The sequence below is a fragment of the Ochotona curzoniae genome, unplaced genomic scaffold (assembly GCF_017591425.1).
Source record: "Ochotona curzoniae isolate NIBS_2020 unplaced genomic scaffold, NIBS_Ocur_1.0 contig_2754, whole genome shotgun sequence".
Classification (NCBI taxonomy): Eukaryota; Metazoa; Chordata; class Mammalia; order Lagomorpha; family Ochotonidae; genus Ochotona; species Ochotona curzoniae.
In genome coordinates, this window is record NW_024465582.1 from 6,958,958 (window position 1) to 6,973,337 (window position 14,380).

General features: G+C 41.5%; 1 protein-coding gene across 1 annotated transcript in view; it reads left to right on the forward strand.

The window, feature by feature from the left end:
- FBXL7 (F-box and leucine rich repeat protein 7) overlaps positions 1–14,380 on the forward strand; it is a 263,880-nt gene that overhangs the window by 72,011 nt on the left and 177,489 nt on the right. Inside the window, exon 2 of the mRNA XM_040977648.1 lies at positions 9,102–9,191. Coding sequence (XP_040833582.1) covers positions 9,102–9,191 — 90 coding nt within the window. The remainder of the gene's footprint in view (positions 1–9,101; positions 9,192–14,380) is intronic.

Here is a 14,380-nt window from a genome sequence, read left to right on the forward strand (position 1 = left end):
TGGCCAAAATTTATATGATAAAAAGGGCCGTAACTGCAAAATTTAAGGGGAGTGATTTTTTCTTAAATGCATAATGCTTTGAAAAATACAACATAGATTATAGGTAGGGGCTGAATTGACGTCTTTAGAAGAAGAAAGACCTACCAAGTCATCTCCTCATTGCAGAGAGCAAGTTAAGCTTATCTGATCTGTTATGTGACTTAAGCATACTGCTTCTCATTAGACTTGGTCCTGCTTATTTAAAAGATCATACTTCATCACTGCTAGAATTAATACTTTATGCTTATTTGGCCTTTCATATGTCAGTCTCTAAAGTTAGAAAGTGATTCTTTCAGATGGAAAACACCACTTTAACTTTGCGGCAAAGTTTTTATTTATTTATTTTTTTAATTCAAGTTGTTTTAAGTTAGCACAAAATTGTTGAAGTACCAGCCGTCACCACCAGGTGCAGCTGACAGACTTCTTCTTTTACCTCAATTTGTTCTGCAGAACTGAGTTCAGTTAGTGGGATGAGGGTCACCACTGATGTGAACTCCATGTTGGTCTTACCTGGTTTCTGTCTTTCTGTTTTGTTATGTGTCTCAATGAGAACATGGATTCTCTGTTTTGACACAATATGGTTGCTAACAAATGCAAATGATTCTATCCAGAGAGGGATGGGAGGAGCAACGTGGCTATTTGTCTGCTCTTCAGGGTCCATCTGGTGAACCATTGGATGATGAGGGTGAGCCTGTGATGATGCTGTTTGGACAGGCCGAATTCCTCAACAGGGCTAGGGGTGAAGCTTTCTCGCTCTCCCAGCTATGCACAGCCAGCAGGTGCGGTGGATTGGGAAAGGGTCCAATCACTGCACTCGGTGAAACCCTTTATTCAAACTGTGGTAGTAGAAGGGTTCTGGCTGTCTGTGAGGTATTTTTGCTGTTCTGCAGTTCAGGCTTGCTTGTTCTTGGCTCAGGGATACCTATGAAACAGAATTGTGGTTTCTTGACATGGGCCTAAGGAAACCTACTCCTGTCCCATGTGCAAGAGATGGGAGCTGAAAACAATGAAGACATGAGTGCCTGTATTAGGATGGAGATCACACTAAATTGGCAAACTCAAAACTGACACAAGGTAAGTTATAAGCAAAATATTTCAACTATGATTTGGTGATTAAGGTAGCATACATAGGTATGTCTGTATGTGTGCTTATATGTTTATGTGTCACTAGGATAATTGTGTCGTGTGTATTTACAAAGGAGTTACACTCTCATAGGCTCACCCTGAGCTGTAAGTATCACAACTCCAGAGTGTGTTGAATGCAGCTGGCTTCTGAGTGTTGGAGTTCATGAGCATAGCACCCTGGAGAGTGCTGGTGACTTGCCTGTAAGTCCCAGGGCTGACGGCCAGCCGGGGCTGCTGTTCCTGCCACCCTGTTAACAGCATCGTCTTTCATATCACAATCCTATGAAATGCTTTAAATTTTGAAGTATAGTTTCTATTGAATATGTACTACTTTTACACCATTCTAGCATTGATAACTCATTAAATTGAACCATTGTATGTCAGGGATTGTAAGAGGAAACTTTTATAAGTTCATGGGAAAAGTGGAATTTAAAAAATAAGCTTATTTCAGTTTATTTCTGTGCAAAAGCCTTTTTGAAATCATGTGTGTGAAAGCCAGGCTAAAGTCCTCACCTTGCATGTGCAGGGACATGTATGGGTGTCGTTCTTGTCCTGACTGCCCCACTTCCCCTCCAGCTCCCTGCTTGTGTCCTGGGAAAGCAGTGGAGTATGGCCTAAAACCTTTTTTTCAATGGTTTTCTTGTTACTGTATAGTTTATTTCCACTGGACTGTGATGATACAGAGATGAGATTGAGGCAGCAGCCGCCCCGCTCCGTGGTGGAGTATAGATGCAGATTAGCTGATAGAGTCCTGGGCCTCACACTGCAGGCACAGGCCAAGGGAGCTACACAGACACAGAGAACTAAGACACAAGACACTTCACAGCTTTCTGCCTTGTGATTTCATCTTAAACATATATATGTTACAACTTTACATTTTAAGTGACTACTCCACACACTTTATGACAATGGCAAGGATGCAATAGTCCCGCCCTATCCCCCGCCCCTGGACGTTAGCAGACCTTGCTCGGTCCTGCAGAACATCTCAGTGGGATGTTAAATGAATCCTTGACTCATGTAAGATACTTCTGATTGGCTCAACTCCAGCTGTTGCAGTCACATCGGGACTGAACCAGCAGATGAAACGTCTTTCTCTGTTTCTCCTTCTCTCTGTAAATCTGCCTTTCCAAATAAATACATACATAAATCTTAAAAGAAGAAGCAATCATGTGAGTTTACATATAAGATTTCAGCTGGTAAGGAGAGAAATGTCTGACTTTGTCTTCCACTGCACACCCAATCTTGAGGCTTCTTGGTCTGCAGCTGTAAAGTGGCACAGTGTGTTGCTTCAGAGTGGGTGGCTGTGGAGGCACTAAAGAATGTGGGAGAGGAAAGCTGGAGAAGGCCTTGACCATGCCCTTCTCTGACTCTCCTCTGCCCCAGCCTGAGGTCCAGAGCTGGATGGTGGTACATAATATGAACTGCTTACCCAGCTTCTAAGCAGGCATGATTTAAGTTGCATGCCATAGTCTCTTCCTTGTACGTTCTTTGCTGCATTTGGCTCACAGAGTTAGGAAAACTCACTTTGAAGGAAACAAACTTCATATATAGAGAGTTTGAAGAATGCAGTGATATTTCCAGTGAACTGACAATTAGAATGTGAACCATAATGAGATGCTCAGATTATTTTGCCTTAAATATTAAGATCCTAAATATAACCTTTCCCCCTTGCATGGTTGGGTGGGTGAGTGCTATGCATGCGAGGAAGCAAATCAATGCATTTTAAGAATCTGCGGTTCATGTGGTGACTGTATCTCTTAGATACCATGCTGGTGTGTGATTCCCAGCACCAAGCTCTGACTCCAGTCTTCTCACAGTGCAGAGCCTGGAGGCAGCAATGATGGCTCTAGGACCCAAAAAGGGAGACTCCTGGCTCCTGACTTTGGCCTCAGTCCAGCACTGGCTACTGTGGGCTTTGGGGGTCGGTGAACAGTGAATAGGGGTTCTTGCTGTGTTTGTTTCTTGTTTCTTCAGCTTTTAATAAATAAATAAATAAGTAACATGTGAAAGAATTTATGATACATATTTTGTTCTCACTTAGACTGTTGGCGATAATTAAGGTAAGTGTGCCTAATGTGGTTTCAGTAAAATCGGTGAGTAAGCAGTATGCTATGTCCCATCATCTGTGGGTGATTGGCAGCAGTCTGGGCCCAAATCTCGCAAATGCAGACTCTGAGGATACTGCTGCTCCCCGTCCGTTGTCTGCAGTCCCCGTGAAAGGGGATATTGGTGAGCGTCTCTCCCTATCCTCCCAGTGCAGCAGCATGTGATCTTCATGGCCAGAAAGGCTCAGTCATGGAGTGGAGTGGAAGATAGGATGTTGAGTGACTGAGTCAGCGAATCAGTGGAGGCAGTCATGAACTTCCTGTCGCAAGAGGCCCTCCATGCCAGGATGCGAACACATGATTTTGAAGGTGATTGCAGATCATGCTGGCAGCATGGACCTTCACAAGCACACTTGGCTTTCCTTGTACATTGGGTTAAGCAAGACACTGTTTTCTCATGATTGACAGGGACTGATTATAGTAGAAGTCACAGAGATACTGTTATTAGCATGCATACTTTTTGAGTGACTTATGTTACAAAGGAAATTCCTCTGTACATGCGACTAGATTTTAGCCTGTGCATGGTTCTGATCCTCTGATTACTGTATTCAGAAACCCAGCTGTGAGACACCATCTGTCAGCAGTAGCAGCAGCATCTGTCTTTTTGTCAGCTGGCATCTGGGTTAACTCTGGTAGAACTGCCTGAAGGCCCTCAAGTGGGTGTGTGGCTTTGGGGAGCAGGCTGTGCCCCTGGTGCCTGTAGTGACATATTGTCTGCCCTTTTCAACATGAAACCACTCCTGCTGGTGTGCCAAGTGTTTGCTATTCACAAGCTGAGCCACCCTTAGCTTTCTTGCATTCCATGATGCATTAAATTTTACTTGTTAATCTTTCTTTTCGACTCATAATAATGCTGTCATGCAATGAAACTTGAACAAATGCCCCTATGAGAGACATGGGCTGGGATTTTATACTTTCTCTTTAAATCAGATGATTTTGGGATGCCTATTGGCTTGAATATTGCTTTCTCCTTCTTCCCCCCTGCTTTCACATACTTTTTCAAACACCTAAATGTGACCTTATAGAGAAATAGGATTGCAACAGATGTATTTGTTTAAGTAGAAGGCTTACTAGACAGGGTAGCCCTCCATCCAATCTGACTGCTGACCTCATAAGAAGCTACACAAAGACTGGCAGAGGAGAGGACAGCTAGACCATTCAGATGCAGCAAGCCACAAAATATATGGGGTTGTTAGCATCCTCCAGGAGCTGGCAATGACACCAGATCAGGTTGTCTCTCAGGCTCTTGCAAAGATTGTAACTGTGTCAACACTGTGACTTCAGACATCCGGACTCCTGAATCACCCATAGGATAATGCGTTTCAGAGATTTTAAGCCTACCAGTGAATGGGCGCTTGCCGTGTTCACCCTAAGAAACAGGTGTGAAGTACTCCGTGGTGTGTTACCCCAGGGAATCTGTGTGCATTTTGGAAGTTCTGATGATGCACTCCACAGGTAGCCATTATTCAAAGGTTGTCTTTTGGGGTGACCAGTGAGAAGGGCCTGGAGTTACAGAACTTTGTAGGAGTATGTTTTGGGCTTACATACAAAGCACTGTTCTTACTTCAGAGGATGTGCATGAGGGCTGCAAGGAGCTTGTGCAAAGTGGAGTTAAAGGCCCATCTGAATTTTCCCCGAACTCTTTGACAGTCAATCTTGCTTGTATTTGAAGTATTTTGGTTTAGACGTACAACTTCTTTGCGAATAAAATATTTTTTTTACTTTTTACTGATGTTATTGGTTAAGTTGCTTGCTCCTAGCTTCAGCCTGGTGCAGACCTGGCCAGCATGGGTTTTTGAGGAAATGAACCAGTGGATGAGAGGTCTCTCAGTCTGTTTGCCTTACTCCCCATCTTTAAATATAAGAAATGATAATTATTTAAAAACCATAATTATGAAAATGCCTTGCTTATCTAAGAATGTACGGTGGATGATCTGTGGAGGGTCAATGCTTTGCATCTTTATGTATGAAACATATATACACCCAACAGCTATAGGTGTTATGGTTTCATTGGGCAATGTGGGAGATAACCAGGAAAAAATAAAAAGCAATTGATTGTCAGATTCAATGATGAAAAATGTGAAGCACCATCTCAGGGGTTAGTGGATACTTGATAAAATCAACAAGTAAACAATGCATTAGAAAACTCAGCATGACATTTGCATGCAATGGGAGCTATTATAAATTGCATTCACAGACCTGCATTTTGTGCATTGCCATGTATGGCCTCTGAAGAGTCTGTACAGCTCTGCTCAGGCATGTTCATGAGTCCCCTCTGAAATCTGTCATTTCATTTTGATGATAATCTTAGCATGAAGGTCCCCACACAAAGAAAAAGATAAATATTTAAAGTGATGCTCATAGCAATAACTGACCTAATTGTCATATTATATATGAATACTGAGATATAGTGTACACTGTAAATATATAAGTCATTACATATTAAGCTTTTTAAAGATTTATTTTATTTTTATTGGAAAGTTAGATATACAGACAGGAAGAGAAACAGAGAGGAAGATTTCCCATCTGATAATTCACCCCTCATGCAACTGCAAAAGCCAGAGCTGCACCGAACTGAACCCAGGAGCCCAGAGCCTCTTCCAGGTCTCCCATGCAGTTGCAGGGTCCCAAGGCTTTGAACCATCCTCAGCTGCTTTCCCAGGCCACAAGCAGGGTACTGGATGGGAAGCAGAGCCGCCTGGATTAGAACTGATGCCCATATGGGTTCCCAGTGCCTGCAAGGCAAGGACTTTAGCCACTAGGCTACTACGCCAGGCCCCTAAGCTTTTTTTTTTTTTAATGTTAAAAGGAGAAACTGTGTACAGCTTCCCTTTGTAACAAAATTCTGCCATATTTCATTATCCACTTTTCCCTTGACTTTGAAGGAGGAGCTCTGTGTGTCTATGGGTGGACTGACAAGGAGCAACAAGCACAAAACAAAAAGGCAGACAAAGCAGTGTGAGAGCAGAGCAGATACGGTGCCACATCCCGTATCTGCAATGACTCATTCCGTATTCCAGTCTTGGGTTTGAGTCCCATCTGTGCTTCGGTGTCACCTTCCTCTGGTGGACACCTGGGCAGGCAGAAGTAATGGCCTGAGGATCTGAGCCTCTGACGCTCAAGTGGGAAACCCAGACTGAGTTCCTGGCTCCTGGCTCTGGCCTGCCCCAGCCCCAGTGGGTGGTGGGTGGGAGACAGCTCTCCACACCTGCTCCGTGTCTCTGCCTTTCAAATAAATAAGATTTTTTAAATGCAGGTGATTCAGTCACATTAGGTGAGAACCAAATAACTGGTTATCATAGGAGGGAAGGACTCTGAGTTCAAACAGAAAAGTGGTGAGCAGTTTGTGACCCTGGCTGTGGGAAGCAAAGTGTGCTCAACTTAAGAGAGCAGTCAGCGTTGTATTTAAGTTTTAAACAACAGTAAAATAGCATCAGACATCTAGTTAAATGAATGCCATTCTTTGTGTTTCTTATTTTGTTTTGATTTTATTGCTGAATTGGAGTCAGAGCATATGGAGTTTATTTTTGGTTTCCCATTGGCACATAGCTAGGCTTCAAAATAATAAAGTAATTTATTATATTTGGTGGTACAAAATATAGTTTTGTGCTATTATGGGTAGTGTTTGCATTACACAAGTTTAAGAAGTAATGTCATGAGCCCATGGAATCTTAGACTATTTGGAGCTGCCAGGATTACGTAGTGCAACCACCTCCCTTAGTGCATATGGACACAGAGCATCCAGAGAAAACCGCAGACTCAAAGCCAAACGGCAAGGGAGTGACAGCTTGAGGTCATAGACAAGTTGGCAGCTATCTAACCTGAGACCTGGCACACCTTGTCAGCTCACCTACTAAGGAGGAGTCAGGGCAGACACATGATGACCTTAGCCAGACCACAAAGGTTGGCTGGACACAAGCTGTTGGAGAATTAGTGCACTGCTTCAGCTAGGACTGAGAGAGGATGCTGTGAAATGCACAGAGGCAGTGTAAATGAGTGAGTTGTTCAGAGCCATAGGAGAGCAAGCAATGGGCAGTCGGGAGAGGAAACAGCAGAAAACAAAACGGCAGCCCCATCACTTACCATGCTCAAACAACACCCTGAATTTCTTGAGAACCTGTGCTTTTCTATGAAGTTAAGCTGTAAGCCTACTCCACCTAACTGAAGCTGTGTCCTGTCCAGGTCTGTTGTGGTCACTGTCACCAAATGCTATACACAATGCGGTTTAAAAACAAAAGAAATTTATTTCTCTCGGTCCTGGGGGCTGGGATCAAAATCAAGATCAAAAAACTTTCAATGTGTAGAGAGGTCCCCTTCCTGTATTGTGCATGGATGTCTTCTCAGTATTCTTCTATGGCAGTGGGGGCTCCTTAGAAGGGTCCTAGTCCCATATCCTTGACATTTCTCAAAGGCCTCCTTCTTCATATGATCCTTTGTGGTTAGCATTTCAACATTAAAATATTGAGGGAAACTTAGACATTCAGCTGATTGCAAGTGTCATTGGGCAGGAGACACGATTGTGAAACAGTATTTGTCAGCCACATGTAAGAGCTTTTTGCAAAATACTTGTAGAGTGAGCTAAGTTGTCGAGGAAATTAGTGGTTACTGCGTTAGTTTTCTGTCAATGTATAATAAATCACCACAAATGTAGTAGCTTAACATAAGATGCCTTTATTATTTTGCCGTTTCCTTGGGTTCAGATGAATTGAGTCAATATCTTAACATGCTGTGGTCAAGGCACTGGCCAGGGCTGTTCCTCATCTCATGTGTGGGGTCCTCTTCCAAACTTCTGTGGTCATTGGAAGAAGTCATGGTGGCTTGTACTGAAAAATGGGATCTTTCTCTCTCTCTCTCTTTTATCTGTTCCTCCTCCCTTCCCCCTCTAATCCCTGTTCTAAAGTGCTAGCCTTACTAGACTGCAACCATCCAGAAAATCCACCTTTTGGGTAAGCCAACCCTTTGAGAGCTTGGCGCTGCAAATACGCTCACAGGGACCAGCTCAAGGCTCTGCTCACACTGAATTAGGAAGAGAAGATACACAAAGACATAAGCCTGTGAATGCGTCTTACAGTTCTTCCCACCACAGTCAGCCGGCATTTTCCTCACCGGGCAGTGAGATGTGGTTTATGTTTACAGACTTTCCTGTGGCTCCTGGAGAATGTTGAGCAATGCTAATGTGTATCATTATGTTAAAGGCTGGGAGCAGTAGAAACTCAGCCCCAAGTTGAGACATTTACCGACGTCATTGGCCTTTACCCTCTAGAGGGCAGCACTCACCGCCTCACTTGTGTGAAGACCGAAAGTGATATCAGACACAGTGTCCCGTGGACAGGAAAGTCATTCCTCGATTGAGGAGGGGAAAAAAAAAATCACAGAATTGAAGTGTGTTGTGTGATTTTAAAGAAGGACTTACCAAAACAGGGGATTTGGTTGTTTGAAGGTGAGACAGCCATGTGAAGTCAAAAGTTTCAAATTCCCCTACAATGTCTCGTTTTAAAATTATTTCCTCTACTGCAAAATGTGTGATATATGGTAGCAAATAAAAAACTGTGGTAGGTGTGTTGCCCACATGTACTGTCTTTTTCACATACATGCCAAGAATGCTATCATATTTGACTGCGTTTGATAATCTGTGAGTTTCCCTCCAAGCCATGAGTTTGTTTCTGCTATAACATGGGTCAGATATTTCTCAAAAGATACTTCATGCAAGGTTTTATAAACTTCATTCTTGGTATCGGCTTCTTTCTTAGAAACAAGTGATGTGTCTTGGTTTGGAATTGAAAGGAAGGTCCAGTTCAAAACTCCAAAGTTGCTTCTTCTTGTATTCTGCAGGCAAAGGCAGCTCAAGCATCTCATCTGATGTGAGTTCAAGCACAGAGCACACGCCGACCAGAGCCCAGAAGAATGTGGCTACCAGCGAAGGTAGGCATCTGGTCTTTATTAGCTCCAGCCTGCACGTCACAGAGCTGGCTATTTTTGGGAAACAAAATATGAACTCTTGGTTTTGTTCTCTTCAGTGTAAGCTTATTCAAATCAGAGGGCAAGAAATCTCACAGTTTTTACAATGTTGTTGTCTCATGAAGTTGATTTGATAGCAGTTGGTTATCTCAATTCTTAAAAAAATGGTATTGTTTTGTGATTACATATTCACACATATATATGTATATGTTTACTCAAGAGAAGCTTTTTGCAAGTATGCAACTGTGTTTAGCAATAGAAAACAGCGCGATTTTGAAATTCTGCTGTTGCCTTGAATATTTCTAGAAGAACTTTCAAAATAGAATCATCTATTCAGGTTTGTGATGATGGTATGGTCATATGCGTGTAATTTGTAGATTATGAGATAATTTGTGGGAGCAGGAAAAGAGATTCATTTGATTATTCAATGAAAAAGTAAAAAGCCCTGCCTTTGCCGGTAAAGAATGGTTGGACTGATATTATTCGTATGATTCAATGTATGTAAAAATATGTTTTGGAATTTAGTTGCTTTTTAATTGGCAAGATAATTTGCAGGTATTAAATGAGTGTACAACTGTGACTGTTAATAGTTATTGAGTGCAAAATTGACTTAATCATAAAAATGACCTGTTTTTAAAATATTAAACACAAATAAGTGAATTTATGAAGATTTTTAAAAGAACTACGTGTTGATCAAGCGTTCAGTGTACACATCCATGCTATTTGTAATGGAGGGTTAATAGCAGAGTTCAGTTGATTTTCATGACATTGTACAGAGCTGGCCTTCCTCAGGCCTGAGGGACGTTGTGCAGGCACATTTCCAGTTTTGTTTCTGAGGTTTAATTTCTACTGCCTGTTGCATTGAGACACATTGCACATTGAATTTGGAGGCATGGTGATTGCTGGTTTTCAGAGTTATTTGTTTCCTCTCGATTTTGCGTGTTGTATGCACTGACGACGGTGTACTGTGCTGGAGGCATCTTCTTCGTGGATACTCGGGGTCAGTACGTTTCAAGTGGCACAGAACCATGTTGGTAGACAGGAAGATTGATGGGTGACTTTTGCAATAAGACGCTATCTTCTTGTGTTTAAAGCCTAGCCATTTTAAAATGTGCATCACTAATATAATGAACTAGATGGGTTGTCGTGTTCTCCTCAGTGCAGCAAAGCACCTGCTAGCAACCCAATTTTAATTTTCTGCCTGTTAATTCCAATATGTGCATTAGATCATTCTTGAAATTCGTTAAGGAAATGTGCATATCTGGTCAATTGATTCTATACCTTAACTTTGGAGGCTTCCATACTTAGCAGTCAGAGTGGAAATCACTTTAGTTTAATTTAGTTCCATTCTGTCTAGTCAAAAGCTGGTGTTCTGCAAGGTTTTATCACTGAAATAGACTGTCATTTTATCATCTCTCTTGTCACCATAATTTTTCTAATTTTTGAAACAATGAAAATCTTGAAAGTTAAAAAATCAATTAAATTTGAAAAAATTAGGAATGTATTAAAATCATCTTTATCTTAGCCTCTTTGTATTTACTTCTCTTACCATTGCTTCCTTTTGTTGTTTGTTTTCCCAAATAGAAAATTCAAAGTTGGGTGAGTTTTGCTGCAATGGTTAGGGGAAGGGAAGATTAAACTTTGTGTATTTGAAAATGCTTGCCTTTTGAAATTCTAAAAAATACTCTCTATTTCTTAAGTTTTTCATTTTATTTGGTTTTTCCTTTAGTAGGTGCACATTGAATTTATGTTAATACATTTTGCGTCCTTATGGAAGTAGAATTGAGAGGGATATATGGTAAAATATAATGTTCATATGAAAACCAGTTTTTAAACTGGGCTAAATTAATAACGGAATTTCCACATTTTAAGTGGAAAGAACCTCATATCTATGAAATATGCCGTCCACTTTATTGCGTAAGTGGAAAATGTCAAAGAATGTTAACGTTTGCTATCTGTGTGTATGAGTCCATTCGGTGTGTCTTTACTCAGTAAAAATATAAACTATTAAGCATAAATTTAGTGTGGCTGTGAGGACGTCTTCCAGGGAGATGCGCTGCATTCCTAGCAAGTCTCGTGCTGTCAGGCTGTTTTGCAAGGTGGAACCTGAGTAACAGAGCCTCTGCCGACCATTTGAGGTGGCTGAATACTGCCGCATATTCTCTCATCTACCAGATGGTATGTAACCTTTGCCTGCAACATAGCAAAAAACTCAGAAAGCTAAACTTGTGCAGCTCTTATGCAGACCACATAAGGGCACATTTTTAAGTGCCTCCCAGATTTTCTTCCCACCATTTTATTTAACAGTTAGAAGCAACCTTAGTTGCTAAGAAAATACTGGTTGAGTCATACTGCTCCAGGTTCTTGGTTTTCCATCTTTGGGTTCATCAGTACTATCTGTGAGGGACACAGAAAATGATCTGTGATCTGAACAGGATACATTATCATTTAGGATAATATTCGATGCTTCCGTGGAATTTGGAAAGCATGATTGTGTCTATCAAAGCTGGCTTGGGACCATTTTGCAGAAATGTTAAGCGTTTCTTGATGGGGTGATAGGGAGCTGTTACATTGGTTGCCCAGTTGTCATTGTTGCTCTGTATACACGTGCATGTGTGTATATATGTGTATATACATGAGTGTATGTATGTGTGTACATCTGACCTGCAACAGGTAGCTAATGATACAGGCGATGACCTTGCTAGTAAATGTATAATACCACTCCATGTGCTAGCAGATACAGGGCATGTGTTTAGAGGCAAGGGTAGGGCACTCACATAGTATACACTTGACTCAGAATAGAGGTTGGAAAGGACATTCATTGTAGAGACACAAGCAGTCCTACCTGTAAGATATCAGTGTTCCATAATTGGATATTAGTGGCAGTTGGATAACTCAGCACATTATTGGCTGTGCAGTCAGAACTGCCTCGAGTGACCACAGCAGGTCCTGGAGGTATGCCCCTAGCCCAGGATGTTGTCCTTACTTACAAAAGTCTCCCATAGGGTCCTGGAACATGGGAGAGATTTTAGAGCCATGAATTTTCCAACATTTTATTTTTTCCTACCCTTTCCTGGATTGTTTCTACCCTCAGTTCAGATTTTTATGAGCACTAATACCCAACCGTAGTGGTAGAGGTTTCACATTTATTCACTCCAATGAGTCTGTTTCTTATGCTATTGTTCCTTTGTTTCTTATGTCCCTCCTATCTACCCACTGTCCCAGCTAGTTTGCTCTGTAGAAGGAAGTTCCTCCTCCAAGGCATCATGGGCACAGATGATCAAATTTGGTTTTAATCTGCAAGAGAATGGCATTTTTGACCCACTGGGGAGTGTTGTATTCCAAAGTTTCATGCAAAAGTTTGAAACTCCAAGGCCACACCCCTTTAAAGGAATTGGCAACCAGCAAGACTTTCTCCCCAATAACTGGTATAGTCTTACTTTGCAGCCTATTAGATTTTTTTGTGACAGTTTAAGTTTCTGATTTCCTGACACTGTAGGGGGTTGGGCTTCAAGTGTCTCAAGCTGGAAATTTTCCATTTTCCCCAACATCATCTGCATTCCAACTTTGTAAGACACAGCTTAATTCTTTCCAGTTGTGTTGCTGTTCTCTTTTGCCCACTGTTTCCAGTCTTTCTGTTCCATGGAAAGAATGGCCTTTAACCATAAGTGATGGAACTCAGGTCTAAGCCAGGACTGATGTGGAGCATGGATCAGGTGGCCTTGAGCAAGACCCTATTGAGTTAGGTCATTAAGCAGCTAGACTTTGTCTTATGTCATAGAATAGAGGCCTGTAAGGGTGTGGTCCGAAGAGGGAAACCCCAACAATGCAGTCTTCTATGTGGTTGGGGAAAGGCAAAGTAGTTAGTTCACTTGATCTTAACCAAAAGACCAAGAAGCGATGAAGTAGTTAGTTCAAAGTCACATTTAATTGGACGAGATTTTGCTTCGTGCAGCTTATCTTTAAGCCTGCTGGAGTTCAGGGATTGAATTCACTGGCAGCACATATTTCAGATGTAATGGCTGGTTTCTCCATGTCAGTTAGCAGACGAGACAGCAGTGGAATCAGAGGCCTTTCAGAGCTCCAAAGGACTCTCAACTTTCTGACCTAAAACACTCCTTGTATAAAAATACCGATGGCCCAGCACAATAAGCAGATTTGCTTAAGATTGCTCATGTATCAATTGCCATGCAATGATAGCAAAGAAATTTGACACAGGTTTGTTCTGGTGAGAGTTAGTCAAATCGTAAACAAAATCATTAACAAAGATAACAAAAAATCCAATTGTCTTCTGTACAGTTACTTGATTTTCTTTTATCCGCCTGACAAGGCAGATGCAAAGGCAAGGAAGTCTGCCTAGGAGAGTGTGAGGAGGCTGCTGGGTACTTCTAAAGGTTGTGCTGCAGCAGGTGAAAGGATTTTTTACTTATGTAGATTAGTTTGTTGTCTGGAGGTGGCATTAACACCCTTAAATCAGTTCATCATTTTAGATAGTCTTTTAGTACTACTGCCCATCACATTTTGAAAATCATTTCTTAACCTAGTGAATTAGATGTTGAGTAAGATATGTACAACCCATGTTAGGATGCCTGAGTTGGAATCCCTCACTCTACTGCTGGCTCCAGCTTGCTGGTAATGCCGACTCTGGCAGATGGTAGTGATGGTCAAAATGACTGGGTATTGATTTCCTCGCTCCTGGTTTTGGCCCAGTCCAGTCTTGGCTGTTGGAGACATTTGGGGAATAAACCATTGGACAAAAGTGTGAATTCTCTCTCTCTTCTCTCTATTTCTTCTCTGTTTCTTTTTACTCTGTTTTTTGGCATAAAAAAAAGTGACATTTTGAAATTGTCTACTTAACTCCTTGAGTTCATTTTAATGGTTTCATTGGAGGCATGTGAAATGAGTTGATGTTTAAAGAATTTGTGGGGATATTTGTTCCCATGGAACCTCAAGTCACTAGTTTATTTATACAGTCATGGCTTCTCATGTTTTCAGTGCCCAAATTAGACCAATTGTAAACAGGGTTATTTTGAAAATGCCCAGGCATCTGGCTTTGTTTTTGTTCTCTTTGTCTTCCTCATATTGTTTTCTCTCTACTTCTTCAGCATACTCTATAGATAAAACCCACATAAATCACTCCAAGAAAGGAAAGA